This window comes from Aspergillus ibericus, assembly GCF_003184845.1.
Source record: "Aspergillus ibericus CBS 121593 unplaced genomic scaffold BO80scaffold_49, whole genome shotgun sequence".
NCBI lineage: Eukaryota > Fungi > Ascomycota > Eurotiomycetes > Eurotiales > Aspergillaceae > Aspergillus > Aspergillus ibericus.
In genome coordinates this window covers 20,658-33,991 of record NW_020292147.1, presented here as the reverse complement: position 1 = coordinate 33,991, position 13,334 = coordinate 20,658, and the positions used below count along the sequence as shown (strand labels likewise).

Sequence of the window (13,334 nt, the reverse complement as noted above, 5' to 3'; positions counted from 1 at the left end):
CCTTATCGTAATGACGACCGCCACGTCAGGTGGAGATTCGTCAAGTTCTTCACGTTCCAGATTTCGCGGGTATTGTCCGCCATGCTGGCAGGAATGTGTCTCAAGGGCACGTCCCTGGATTCGCAATGAGTGGAGCTCGAGTCTAGAGCTTTGATATATTCATGAGCTGCACAATGCACATACCTATATACCCTCCATCATCGTTGAAGCATCGTCATCAGCAATTCGGAATCTATGTCCGAAACCGGATGCCTGATAGTTTCCATAGTCTGCGCGTGATGACGCGGCAGGTCTTAAGCAAAACGTCGCCTATCGATATTGCTATAGTCCAGTCTGGTACATTGGTCTCAAACGGGCAAGATTGAGTGATCGTACTTCGGGTGGCGCGTAACTGCGCGGCAGAGATGAATGTGTATTTGTAGAGTAGCCGGGGTGTTTGCGTCGTGGGTTTCTGTTCTTGTACCGTCTGACGATTGAATGAATGCAGTGTGGTGCTTGTGACGGTGGCATGCCACGTACTATGACTGGATTAGCGCGGATGGTCCCTGGATATTCTTTGGTCAGTTTCACTGTCTGCCATTGAAGCATAGTCTATCAAGACTTCAACAGTAGACGAGACTCAACCCCAACCTGTTGCAAGTTGCAACCCCTCGGACCCTCCTGCCTGGCGCACCGGTGACTCAAAAATGGTCCTCATTTCTATTTAAGGTGCCATGTCGCAAGTGTGAGCCGCTTTGGCTCGTATCCCCAAGGACGGGAAGGAGGAACATGTCCAATAGGGGTCTATCTGGGCGGTTATGTGGGGGATCCGGCCGTGAGACGTGACTGGAAGAGAAACAAGCGCACGTCGAAGCAAGACAACAAGTCAGGCCCCCTGGGTCTAAGACATATCACGATGACAGGGTAAGGACGGGTCCCCGAGAGGTGTCGGGGTTGGGCGAAAAAGCAATGCGGTAAATATAAAGCGACACTATCAAATGGCGATGGAAGTGAATGGATGATGGGTGCCCTAAGTGGGGATCGAGATCCAGTGCAGTGCAAGCAATTCCAATCTGTGCTTCGGGCTGGGTCTAGGCGATGGGATCGGTGGGCAATAATCGTCAATAATGAGGAAAAGCAACGTAACCAACCAGCCCGCCAGCGGGACAGGTCTTTCCCAGCCTGCCTTCACGATGAATACTCCGTGCCATGTTGCCGTTTATGTACGTACCCCATTGGTATACACCAGATACATGGCAGTTCAGGGCTGGCGTTGTCCATTGATCTTTTGGCTTCGTGATTAATTGCTCAATTTGGTGGCGCCCCCCACCAGCGGCCTGGGAGGGTCTCCGATTCTCAGCATCCTTCAACGGGCGACGGGAAGCAGCGAGTTGAGACAAGGGCGGGAGGGGTTGGATTGGCAGGGTCGGCGAGAACCCGCTTCTCTCGTCTCTGGAATCTTGGCCCGCCTTCATCCATCACCCTTTGTCCCCTGCCATGCATTATCATCATCCCTTTTAACTATCTATGTCTGAGGGGGAAACCGATTCATTCATTGTTCATGACCTCGTCCTTTCCCTTGCATTACTCGAGTGGCAATTAGGCGAAATGCCCGTGTCCGACCCTGGGCCGGAGATTTGAGACCCCTGATACCCTGTACCTTACGGGTGGACTGGTCTGGCCGGTGCGCACTGTCTTAAAAAGTGCGAGGGTTGGTTGATCGACACGTCCATGCACCTCCAGTTTTGCATACGTACGCTTCCAGTCTCATCCTGTCGGTACTACACAATATGGCCAGCAGCAACTACCCTCTTGGCATCTGCCAGTCCAATCCACATCGATGATCGGTTTATGGTTCAGATTAATATTTTTTCCGGATCGGCTATTATTGAGGATTGGCACGCCGAGAAACCATTTGGATGACTACGAGCATACGACTGCAGGAACCGAATCACGTTCTGGTGTGTGGTGGTGTCGAGGGCTCGTCATGATCTTACGTCAAGAGCCAGTGCGAGGGTTAGCAGGATGATGCGTCGCCGTGGTTTTGTTACGTGGACAACAGGATGTGGCAGTAGAAGAGACTATTGCCGTGGCTCGTGACTGCAATTCTCTCACCCCCCCAAGGCGACCGGTCGGTCGAACCCGTCAGTGACCCCTCGGGTGGCTTGCGACGATGGCCATGGGAGGCTAGACTGGTCGGACGTACCTCGTATGACAAGCTTTGAATGCGTGGCTGGGCAAGACCAGGGATTCATGCGGTGGCCGGCATGCTTCCTCCGTTGGATTGAAGGTCTCTCGGCTGCGCATGCCAGGCGTGTAGTAATGTAGAGGCGAGTCTCGAGGAAATTGCATCGTAGTTATGGATCAGTGGGCTATCCGGACCCAAGTGGAAAGAAGATGAAAGAGGGAAATTTCATTTTCTCCCGCGCAGTCCCCGGCCGGTTGGTTACCTTCAAGATGATTCGCAACCCAGCAGCAGATCTATAGGATCAGGACCATCATTGGCGGGGCGCCCGCACCGGAGTGGAGCGCGGCCGCTGACGCTGTGCTCCGATGGCCACCAAAAATAGCAGAAGCATACGCAAACCTCTTGCGGAGGAGGCCTTTAGAATGCTGACTCACCGGCCATTGTCCCGTCTCGGGCGAGCTTAGTACGACTCTGGTGGTTTGATGCCGGGCCTTGGCTGCCACTCTCCAGCATCGCCTTGCACGCTGAGTTCTTGCCGGCCCGCCTCTCAGCCACGGGCAGCGACTCAGATTCTCACTTTGGCCCAATAATGCAGGCCCGCGGTCCCGGCCTGCTGATGTTGCCCTTTGTCCGGTGGATCCCTCCCTCCATTGCCACTAGGACGAGGGAGGAGCAGCTGCAGACAGGGCTGATGGAGAGGGATGGATGGCACCGCTGCTGCTGCTGCTGCTGCTGCTGCGCTTGCTTTTTTCCCCTACCCTGACTCTATTTAAAGGCTGCCCCTGCGCCTGTCATCTCTGCGTCCCTTTCCCTAGCCCAAGTCATATAAAGCAACCCCCACGGTCGTTCCACGAACCTCTACCTTCGCTTCATCCTCTCGCTCTTGAAGACACTCGCTAGTCTACCGATCGCCTCCGCAACGATCCACCCAATCTATCCGATCCTCCAGATCTAGACTACCACTCGCTAGCAAGATGCGTTCCTCCATCCTCCTCGTTGCTTTCTCGGCCCTCGCCGCTGCTCAGTCCTCCGTTGCGGTGGTAAGCACAACCCTGGATATACTCCTGAACGCTGCCTAAGAGTACCATGCTGACCCAAGTATAGCCCCAGGGCCAGCCCTCCGCTGCTGTCACCTCCTCTCCCGTCATCCCCACCCAGGGATCCCTGCCTGCGGGAGCCTCCAGCATCCTGGTTGGATCCAGCGGGGTTCCTTCTTCCCTCGTGAAGTCGAAGAGCGCCTCTGCCACCGTTTCCACCAAGTCCTCCACCAAGACTTCTAGCTCCGACTCTTCCACCTCAACCAGCGACTCCTCGAGCAGAAGCTCCTCCAGCACTAGCACTTCCTCTGGTGCTGGTGTCCCTCTCGCCACCGCCGGCCCCGTCGGTCTGTCCGTCGTGGCTGGTGCTGCTCTCGCCGCTTTCCTGTAAACGGAAAGGGCGACTTTCCTCCCTGCTCCTCGATGGAGTTGAGTCTCGACCGTCTCGAACCCCAGTGTCCTGGGAATATTGATACCCATGGCGATCGAACTTTCCCTGGTGGGCTGCAGGAAGCGTGGTGCGATGATATGAAGGGGATGGATCTTTTACAGTTTTCTTCTGACATATGTAACATTGCTGGGAAGGATTTTCTTTTCTGTTCTTCCTTTCAACGTTCACCGCTTGTTCACAAAGAGGCATAATGCGGCGCACATACGAGTTCTTTTCTTAGTAATTTTTAATCGCTTAATGAGGACATGGTAAATACTAGGATTCGAGAGCCCACCTTCACTTGAAGCTCATTCACTTATTCATTTATAGAGTGTAGATACATAGTCGTGTCACTGCTCCGTTCCATCACATGGGAGAAGTGTGGATTTGACTACGGGGCTTTGAACGTTAATGGGGGCACCCCTGAGTCGTACAGGCGCCGTTTGTTGTTCCCAGAGTTCTCGAGGACCCCAGATATTGGGGAGTGACATCTGACAGGTCTCACTCCCGGCCGGTGAAGTACCGAGTCCGCCGTAATCAATTACATTTCCTAAAACGCGTGCAAGCGACGCGAAATCCACGTGACCGCAACCGCGCGCGTTGTTTGGGATCCCAATCGGGGCTAGGGCGGCCAGTTCAACATCATCAAAACAAAGAGCGGGCAACAGGGCCGTCGGGGGCAACGGGTCGGGACCGAGCCATCGTCTGCACACCTTACTGCCATTGAACCATCTCCACAAACGGATTTTTCGCTTGTGTCACTTGCTGGGATCGACAGGGGCCGTCGGACAATCAGAGACAGTGCAACCCTTGAATTCAGACGGACTTTGCTTTCATCTTTAGACCCATTCGGCCTCGAAATTGAGGTCGACATCGCTGGGGAGACGCAAGTATGGTGAGTTTATTGGTACCCGATGTCAATTGATTTTCCCTTTGTCTTGATCGACGATCGCTAAATGTCACGGTATCGTCCGATAGGTGTCATCTCTACGACGTCTCGCAGCGGACCATGCCGCTTTGCATGAAGAACTTCCTCCCAATTACATCTTTCCCTCCGACGAGGCCTCCACAGGGGACGACCTCACCCAGCTCACCACTCTCCTGGCCGGGCCCCAGGGTACGCCATACTCGCAGGGTCTATGGCGGTTACACTTGAAAATGCCGGAGGATTATCCCAAGAGCCCGCCGAAGGCGACTTTCCGGACTCGCATATGGCATCCAAATGTGGAGGAGTCGACAGGAGCGGTCTGCGTGGATACCTTGAAGCGAGACTGGAAGTCCACGTTGACCTTGAAGGATGTCTTGATCGTATGTATTCCGTTCCTAGCGTGCAGAACACACAATAGACTGGGGCATAATCTGACAGTGAACGCAATCTAGACCATCTCCTGCCTCCTGATTTATCCTAATCCCGACTCCGCCTTGAACTGTGCAGCCGGCGCACTGCTCCAAGAAAACTACGATGCGTTTGCTCGTCAAGCAAAATTGATGACCTCCATCCACGCCCCTGTCCCACCAGAGCTAGCCTCAGCAGTATCCGAGGCGAAAACGAGAGGCGAAGATGCCGGAGCAGTCATTCCAGCAGAACAAGAGGAGTCTCGCTCCTTACGACCACGGAAGGGGACCAGGATTGCCTCTGTTACAATGAAGAAGCGAATCACCCGGAACAGTGGCGAAGAGAGCTCGAGCTCTCGAGCATTTTCTCATCAACCCTCTACACCCATTGAATACCAGGAGCAGGAACCCGAAGAACTTCACGATACCCTTGACACGACTGCCTCCGACGATGAATCAGAAACCTCCACCAACGCCAGTAAAGAAAACGACCCTTCTCTATCGCCCTCCCCGGTACGACTTGCCTTACCTCACATTCGCAAAAACGCCTTCGGCAAACGACCGCTATCTGTGCTGGCACTGCCAATGGACCTGGACGACCCATTTGCTATGGACACAGAAGACATGACCGTGGATGGCATGTCCGCATCCGAGAAGAATATCGCAGCGAACTACCCCAGCGACATCCCTGACCGCAGCCACTCTCCGCAGAGGAAGTCACCTAAGCTTTCCGTCCTCGACAAAGGCATCAACTCGTCGGGTCGGATACGCGAAGATGTCCAGATCTTCGAAGACGATCCCGACCCTGCGGATCTTGCCTTTGTGCGTCGAGCCAGCGGTGACGGCAAAGAGAACCCTCGAGCCCTCAACGGACTGAAAGATAACGACCCAGCAATAACCATGTTTCATCCCAGCAATCCTCCCACCATTCTCACTCCATCCGCATCCACATCAGCCCCATCTGGCTCGAGGTTATCAAGACCGGTAATGGGCTCGCGAAAAGTCTCAGCGCCAAATGGCAAAAAGGCCAAGCCTCGAATCGGCATCCGCAGACTGTGAAAGTCTACCCACCTATTCCCTCATTCGCGGTACATATTTACCCGTCTACTTCTCAATTACCTATCCTGCCCCTCACATCCCACATCTCCCCACAACCACATTTAATACCCCAGCTGCACCCGCAGACTCTCATTATGCCCCCGAGACATTCACTTCTCAACATTTAGTTCGGCGTTCTCGTGCGAAACGAAAATGGATGGATATGGATATCATTATGGACACGGAGGGGGTCTCTTTTTCTTTATCTTTTCAGGCATAGCTAGCTCTCTTGCATACCCCACGGTGTACTGGTTGGTACTGGTCCATTGCCACTCACTTATGTCCGGTTGGTTGGCTTGGATTCGTTTCATGCATGAATTGCATCTAGCAATACGGAGTAGGTAGACATTCATTGCATCTATTATTATGACATGATTGTGTGATGTGATTCGCTTTGTAAGTGCGTTAGTATAAGGTGACCCGTTGGGCCGTTGATGTATGATTCGGCAGGGACTGCCAAGTAGCAGATTGCGTACTAGCGATACTTGATGGTAGTATTTTAAGCCTCAAGACTAAACTGCCGTGGTTGAGCTGTGATTCTGAATCTGGATTGACCTACGGAGTAGTTGCTTCTACAAGTCAAGAGGAAGGTTATCCGAAACAACCTATTGATAATAAGCTATGCAAATATCTAGCTAGAATGGATAGACAAATTTTCCCAAGGTACCCCTCGTAACCGACTTCCCATCAGTACAAGCGATGAAACCACATCTCGTATCATCTCATTCCCGAGTCCCCCCGACTCATCCTCCCCGAATCACTGGGCCTCAAATCCAGACGTCTGGTGAGAAGATCAGTGTACTCCACAATTGGTCTTCTTGCAACCGTATTGCAAGACTGATCTGGAAATAATTCGGAACAAGAGATCCACTGTTTGCTCTGCGAGGTCCCCAGCAATTATAAAATCAAGAACAACACGCTAAGCTGATTAAAGCAATATTACTGCAAAGGAGAGGCTGGCTGGTATGCATGCGGGAACCAGTGGCGATAATGGATAGAATCGAGCTGCAAGTTCACCATCATACGACCACCCTGATGATCCACCAAGCAAAGACCAAAATCCATAGCGCAAACATATAGAACACATCCGAAGAAGTGAATTCGTTTTTGGTCCGTTTACAGAGCATAGGGGTTGACCGAGCGAATAGTGAGGCACCTGCGAGCACACGTTAGCTGTAAGAATTCACATGGTCGGTGAAATGGAGCACTTACGGAGGGCTCTTGCTCAAGTCAGTCTTCAAGATGATAGGGACACGGGTCATTTCGGTGACATCCTGGATGTATTCTCCATCCTCTTCCCTGAGCTTGAACAACCGCAGGTACTTCTCCTTGTTCGTCAACTTAGCTTCGGGAGCATCACCGCTGAGCGTTGCGATCTTCGGGTCAGAGCGCGTCCGGTGAGGAGCCTGTTGAAGATGGCCATTGCGAGTGGGCGAAGGTGGCATGCTCTGAGTTGAGCGGTCAGCAGACGAATTCAATGAGACGCCCGCAGCCATCTCAGTAACTTCGGAGACATCGTCATCATCGTCATCAAACAGAGCATTCGCATCGTCAGCGGACATAGTGCTGGTCTCTGTCTGTCTCCGCATGGCTTCTTCGCGCTCACGGGCACGTTCTCTGGCAGCTTCTGCTTCGCGTGCAGCCGCAGCAGCTTGAGCCGCACGGGAGTTGCCGGGCTTCGGCCGTTCATCCTCAGGAATATAAGCCGAGGACGGCACACCCTTCTCCCAGTAAAGCTCCAGCACACGCGAGTCCTTGCGATACTCAGCCTTCTTCAAGGGCAATTGATCGCAGTGGACACGCTTCTCGAAGCCGTATTCTGGGATCAAGACGTCAAAGGCGGATTCATAAACACAGATCACAATACCCTCGCTGATGAGGTCACCACCAAGTTCCTGTCGCTCCTTATCCATATTTCTGCAGGCTTCAATATGGACACTCTGCTCCTGAGCATTGTGGGCAGAATCCTTCTTGTTGTTACAGAGATCGGCGGTCTTGGTCAACGACTCCAAGTCATCCGAGAACTCAACTGCACCGTTCGACAGAACGGCTTCCAGCTGGCGATGGACGACAATGTCTGCATACCGGCGGAAGGGGTTCGTGAAATGAGTGTAAACAGGCAAGTTCAGGGTGTAGTGCTGACGCTGATCATCCTGCACGCTGCCAGCCACAAAGTACTTCGCACGTTGCATGGCTTTGTGAAGAACCGTTTCCATGCCCTGTGATCATTGTTAGTTAAGGGGAACACTAGCCTGGCTTTTGTGATTAAGATCTAAGACTGACCTTGCGCAAATCGTCGTCCTGAACTTGGCAGAGGCTGCTCTGCAAGGTTCCACTGCTAGTCAGATCCAGGCCATAGCCAAGTCTGTTCATACGTTCAACGAAGAGGTGAAGGCGGCGAGCGTTTGGCGACATCTGGCGACGCAAGAAGGCCTTCTCCGGCAGGGCAGTAACCAATGTGCGAGCTACCAGGAAGTTGGCCTTGTAGCTTAGCTCCTCCACAAGTTCCCGGACCGGAGATGAGTTGAAGATGTTATACTCAACAGGCACATTCTCGTCATCCAGTTGATACAACAGACGAAGAGGGGGAATGTTGGAGACCCGGTTGCCGAGTCTGGCTTCCCTGAACTTCGACGTAATAGCGTACAAAGCCCTGACTGTGTCGGCAGAGACTCCGGGAACAGCGAGGGCAGACGTGCCCTGGATTGCGGCATCAACCTCCTCGTAGCTGAGTCTACCAGAACTCTTGATCATGGCCTTACCGATCCAGACATCGTCGTCGATGACGCCTGTTTCGGGGTTGGCCTTGAACACAACACTGACGGTGAAACGGTCTTCCCCGGGCAGCAGAGCGCAAAGCTCGGTGGAGACACGTGTGGGGAGCATGTTCACCAGGCGGTCCACGAGATACACAGCAGTGCCCCGCTTCTTAGCCTCGCGGTCAACCAACGAGTTGGCCTTGACAAAGTGGGCAATGTCGGTAACGTGGATACCGATCTCCACTTTTCCATCGGCGAGAGGCTTGAGATGGAACGCATTGTCGAGTTCCTTGGTACCGCTAGGGTTGACGGTGAAAGTGGCCTCCTGACGGAAGTCCCGACGAGAGGCCAAAAGCGCCTCGTTTTCGTTGGCAACGGACCAGTCCTCCCAGCCAATGCTCTTGAGCACGGCATCAGAGAACTCGTCAGAGCCGAAGTTGTTATCCCGGAGAAGAGCCTCCGTTTCCACCTTCAAGTCGCCCATCTCTCCAAGCTGCTCGACAAGGGTACCGAAGGGATGCAGGGAAGTGATCGGCCAACGCTTGATGCAGGCAACAAAGATGCGGTTGGCGTACTCCTGGTGCTTCTCAACGAAATCCCGAGGAGCCTGTTCGGTAGGGATCGCAATCAAAGGAACACGCTTGTCAGTAGGCTTGAACCAGACGATCTTAGGCTTTTCCTGCTGGCGGTCCTGTTGCTGACGGCCGTGGCCACCATCTCTGGCCAGCCTCTCGGCCTCCTGCTTCTCCTTCGTCGCCTGGCTACTGGGACGGAGGAGGCCAAGGGTTCCCGAGAACATTTGCCCCGCAATGCGCTCGATAACAGCCACAATGTGGCCCGCATATAGTGGCTTCTGCTCATCACTGATTTCATCTTCTTCCACCAAGAGAAGGCTCTGGCCTTCTACCTCGACATCGTCGTTCTTCTTCTGAGTTGGTCGCTGGCGGAGACTGCCACGGCGACGGATGCTGCCATCAGGTCCAACCTCCTGGCGGTCCCCGTTGGGGCCGGAGTCAGACCGAGACAGTTTGTCCGCCCCGGCGCTGCTGCCAGCACGAGCCTCCGTAATGTCCTTGCGCTTCTTCTTCTCCTCCTTTTCTTTCTTCTGCGACCACACCTCGTCTACATCCAGAAGTTCAACGGCAACATAATCACCCTCAAGGGCACGGTTACGGTCTTTGCTACCGCAAATAAAGATATCTGCGTCCAAGTCGGGAGTCGTTACGTAGGCATCGGAGCGGTTCTTCTTGTTCACACGGAGAATACCGGCAACCAATTGACCGTTACTCAGCAGCGCAGGCAAGTTGGCCTGAGGCAAGTAAGGAGTGAAGAGGGTCTTGCGTTGCTGCTGTTGCTGCTGCTGCTGCTGGGCAGACAGCTGCGGCGGGGCATGTTGACTAGCCTGAAGACCAAGACCTTGGCCGGTCAGCTGCCCATTCTGCTGCAGGGCTTGAAGCTGTGCAAGCTGCAGAGGATTGAGTTGCTGGTTGCCACCAAACATCTGTGGCGAGGCCATGACTACCTGACCTTGGGGTAGTTGAATGAGCTGAGGCTGTCCCGGGTACTGGAAAGACCCAATGGAGCCAATGGACTGGTTCATTGAAGCACGAGCACGGTGGCCAGGCTGGAAACCACCGCTCTGCTGACCAAAGCTCTTCGGCTGATCCTGGTTCTGAGCTTGATTGTTGGGTTGACGCCAATTGCCGTCGAAATTTCTGGATGAAGACCGCGCGTGGCCGGGCTGACTGCCACGACGTTGATTCTCGCCGTCGCTAGCCTGGGGGAACTGGAAGCCACCCGCACCACGGCCAGACAGAGAGCCGCGGTTGCCGCCCACGGCCATTGACTGACTCCGACCATGACCGCCAGCCCTGATGTTACCTGCGCGGTGAAGGCCCAACCCCTGGGGAGCCTGCATCGAGGTGGGGGTTGATTTGTCGTCAGAGCCCGGAGTATTGTCAGAATCACCACCAGGGGTACTAGGTGCGGGAAATTGGAAGCCGGAGGCTGTTCTCTTCTGCTGAGCGAGTTCCGCGGCCTTTTTGGCTTCGGGAAGTGCAAGCGAGTGGCGCCGCTGGTGGCCACCGCCAGGGGGGCCCCCGCGTCCACGCCCATGACCTCCATTCTCATTCTTTGGCTGATGACCCTGTTGTTGTTGGCCATAGTCGGAATAGCCCGAAGCTCCCGAGGACGGGGCCGGAGGGGGACCCATACCGAGACCTGGGAGGGCGGACTGGTTGCGACGGTGCGAGTGTTGGGTCGAGGTGTTCATAGGCACACCGAGCTGCTGTTGGGCGAGCTGCGGGAACTGGAACGCATTCAACTGAGGGGAAACGCCTCCCATGGAAGCACCGCCCTGAATAGAGGGCGAGAATGCTGAGACCTGGCCTAGCTGCTGTGGTTGTAACAATCCCATGTTAACGTACTGCTGATGTGTAGCTGCGATTTGCTGTTGTTGCTGCTGAAGAAGCTCGATCTGTTGCTGGATTGCCAGCTGTTCCACTGTTGCCACAACTATCAGCATTTATCCGCAGAGAACCGTGCATGAAGCTACATTGGAATCCACATACTCATGAGGGGAGTGAGTTCCGACGGGCTTCTTCTGTGGGCAATATGGAGCTTGCGCCCCGCGGGGCCGGGGACCCCGGACTGTCCCTGTTGATCCATCTTCTCAGATAAAGAATCGACGGGGTCTTTGGTATAGAGTCAAGTGTACGAGGACGAATGGACCGCCTCGGAGGTGAGAGAATGTTAGGAATGACGGAAGTCACACTCGTCGTGGGTTGTGATTGAGGAAGGCCGATCGGAGGCAGTCTGAAACAACGAGGGGTGAACCTGTAGGATACTGGAGGCGAACGATAGGTCAGTAAGCGCGAAGAAGATAAGGGAAGAGCAGTGAGTATAGGGAAGATATGGGGATGAAAACCACAATATCAGGGGGTTACATAGGGAAGGAGGAGGGGAAGATTGTGGGCAACGGAAGCTGCGATTACCCCATACAAAGTGACATCAACCAAGGTACAACTGGCAGGAAGCGAAACAAATGGAGGGGGGCAACACAGACAGTCCGGCAAAGGAAACGAGCAAGGATTGGCGGTGGGAGGCACGCGGCTTCAATTGAGCTTACCTTTTAACGATCGTCCGGCTCAGAAGGGATCTGAAGTTGATCTGATTATCGGACTTCTCCTTTTTGCACAGAGCGGGATAGCCACGGTTATAAGGCGAAGGCAGCGGTGACCGGTGAATGTCTCACAGAGATGGGGTTGCAAGAGCCCCAAATCAAAGAAGCCAAGGCAATATATTCAAACAGAAAGCAAAATTGCGATGAACGGGCACCGGGCGGGGGGGGGGGGGAATTGAAAGACAGCCTCCGGGAGACAGCAGGGACCGAAAGAGAGGACGAAGCTCGACGAATCGGCGGGAAGCTGAGATTAGGAGGAGGAAGAGAGAGGAGGGGGGAGGCACCGAGTCAGCGGATGGAAGCTCTTGTCGGTCGACCCCAACTGCCATTCGTCAAGCGACCAACGGCGTAGAATCCCCAAGCTTCAGGCAAAGGAGGGACCTTTTACCCTTCCAATTTTCCTTGCTGGGATATTCTTTGGAATATGGGAAGAATGATTTTTTTTCGAATTGGTTTGCAAATTTTCCAATGATGGGGACTTTTGACCGAAGTGGGATTTGATGGTACGGAAGAGAACGGAGGTCTCCTCAGTAGCAGAAAAGGGGGGGCAACTCAGTCCTGAATTGAAAGGCTTATTGAGTTGGCGCTTAACCGTTGAAGCACGGGGGGAACACAAGAACAGTTCCTCCCACCAGATAGTACTGATACGATTCTCTTGGGTTTGGGAGTTCCAAAAAAAGACACGAGGCAGAGAGATATCTGACAGAGAGAGAATGACAGATAGGCCAGGTGATGATACAGGGAGGTGGGATCGTCGACCTGAAGGAATGATCAGGAGCGATGGAGGAAAGAGGGGAGGGAAAATCCAAAGGAGAGGGACTGTCAAGGAAGAAGAAGAGAGAAGAGGGGGAGGGGAAGGAAGAAGGAAGAAAGAGGATGAGGTGAAGGTGAAGAGGGAGGAGAGAAAGAAGTTGAGTTAGTCTATTAGTAGCAGCAGCACGTCGTAGTGGTGAGCAGCACTGCAGCAGCATCCAGTAGCTTACTTTGCTTAGTAGCTCTAGCAGGGTAATAATACTCAGACCAGAAAAAAAAATACCTAATATAATCCTCCCAAGTAATAGGTCTAAAGCGAGAAAAGGGCATTCAACCAATACGCAGGTTAATACAACAATAATATAGCAGCTACCTAGAGATGTGGGGGAAAAGGCCGATGAACATCAGGGAAGACCACACACAGCCAGACCGACTACGGAGTCCTGGCCGACTCTCAGGAGCTTCCCACCGTCATTGACCCATTTGGACACATTTCCGATCATACTGACCTATTCACGTCGCTGATGAATGGCACTCCCGCCCAGAAGGACCCTCGCCGCAGACGAATCCGAGG

At 53.7% G+C, this 13,334-nt stretch overlaps 4 protein-coding genes across 4 annotated transcripts; 2 read left to right on the top strand and 2 right to left on the bottom strand.

Annotated features, from left to right (window-relative positions):
• Nucleotides 1-504: 504 nt before the first annotated feature.
• Nucleotides 505-1,485, bottom strand: BO80DRAFT_200025 (uncharacterized protein). Its single transcript, XM_025714197.1, has 3 exons — nucleotides 1,211-1,485; nucleotides 847-1,165; nucleotides 505-783 (listed from the first exon to the last, which is right to left on the bottom strand). The coding sequence occupies exons 1-3, from the start codon at nucleotides 1,258-1,260 to the stop codon at nucleotides 700-702; spliced, it is 453 nt and encodes a 150-aa protein (XP_025571340.1). The 5' UTR covers nucleotides 1,261-1,485; the 3' UTR covers nucleotides 505-699.
• A 1,656-nt stretch (nucleotides 1,486-3,141) lies between these two features.
• Nucleotides 3,142-3,595, top strand: BO80DRAFT_448702 (putative GPI anchored protein; the record flags this gene model as incomplete). The annotated part of the gene is made up of 2 exons (XM_025721696.1): nucleotides 3,142-3,207; nucleotides 3,272-3,595. The coding sequence occupies 2 exons, from the start codon at nucleotides 3,142-3,144 to the stop codon at nucleotides 3,593-3,595; spliced, it is 390 nt and encodes a 129-aa protein (XP_025571339.1).
• A 697-nt stretch (nucleotides 3,596-4,292) lies between these two features.
• Nucleotides 4,293-6,425, top strand: BO80DRAFT_415450 (putative ubiquitin conjugating enzyme E2). Its single transcript, XM_025718142.1, has 3 exons — nucleotides 4,293-4,529; nucleotides 4,613-4,942; nucleotides 5,015-6,425. The coding sequence occupies exons 1-3, from the start codon at nucleotides 4,527-4,529 to the stop codon at nucleotides 6,026-6,028; spliced, it is 1,347 nt and encodes a 448-aa protein (XP_025571338.1). The 5' UTR covers nucleotides 4,293-4,526; the 3' UTR covers nucleotides 6,029-6,425.
• Nucleotides 6,426-7,183: 758 nt separating this feature from the next.
• ssdA (mRNA-binding translational repressor SSD1) lies at nucleotides 7,184-11,493 on the bottom strand (the record flags this gene model as incomplete). The annotated part of the gene is made up of 4 exons (XM_025716171.1): nucleotides 7,184-7,223; nucleotides 7,280-8,286; nucleotides 8,351-11,328; nucleotides 11,397-11,493. 4 exons carry the CDS (start codon nucleotides 11,491-11,493, stop codon nucleotides 7,184-7,186), a joined length of 4,122 nt encoding a protein of 1,373 aa, XP_025571337.1.
• Nucleotides 11,494-13,334: the final 1,841 nt, after the last annotated feature.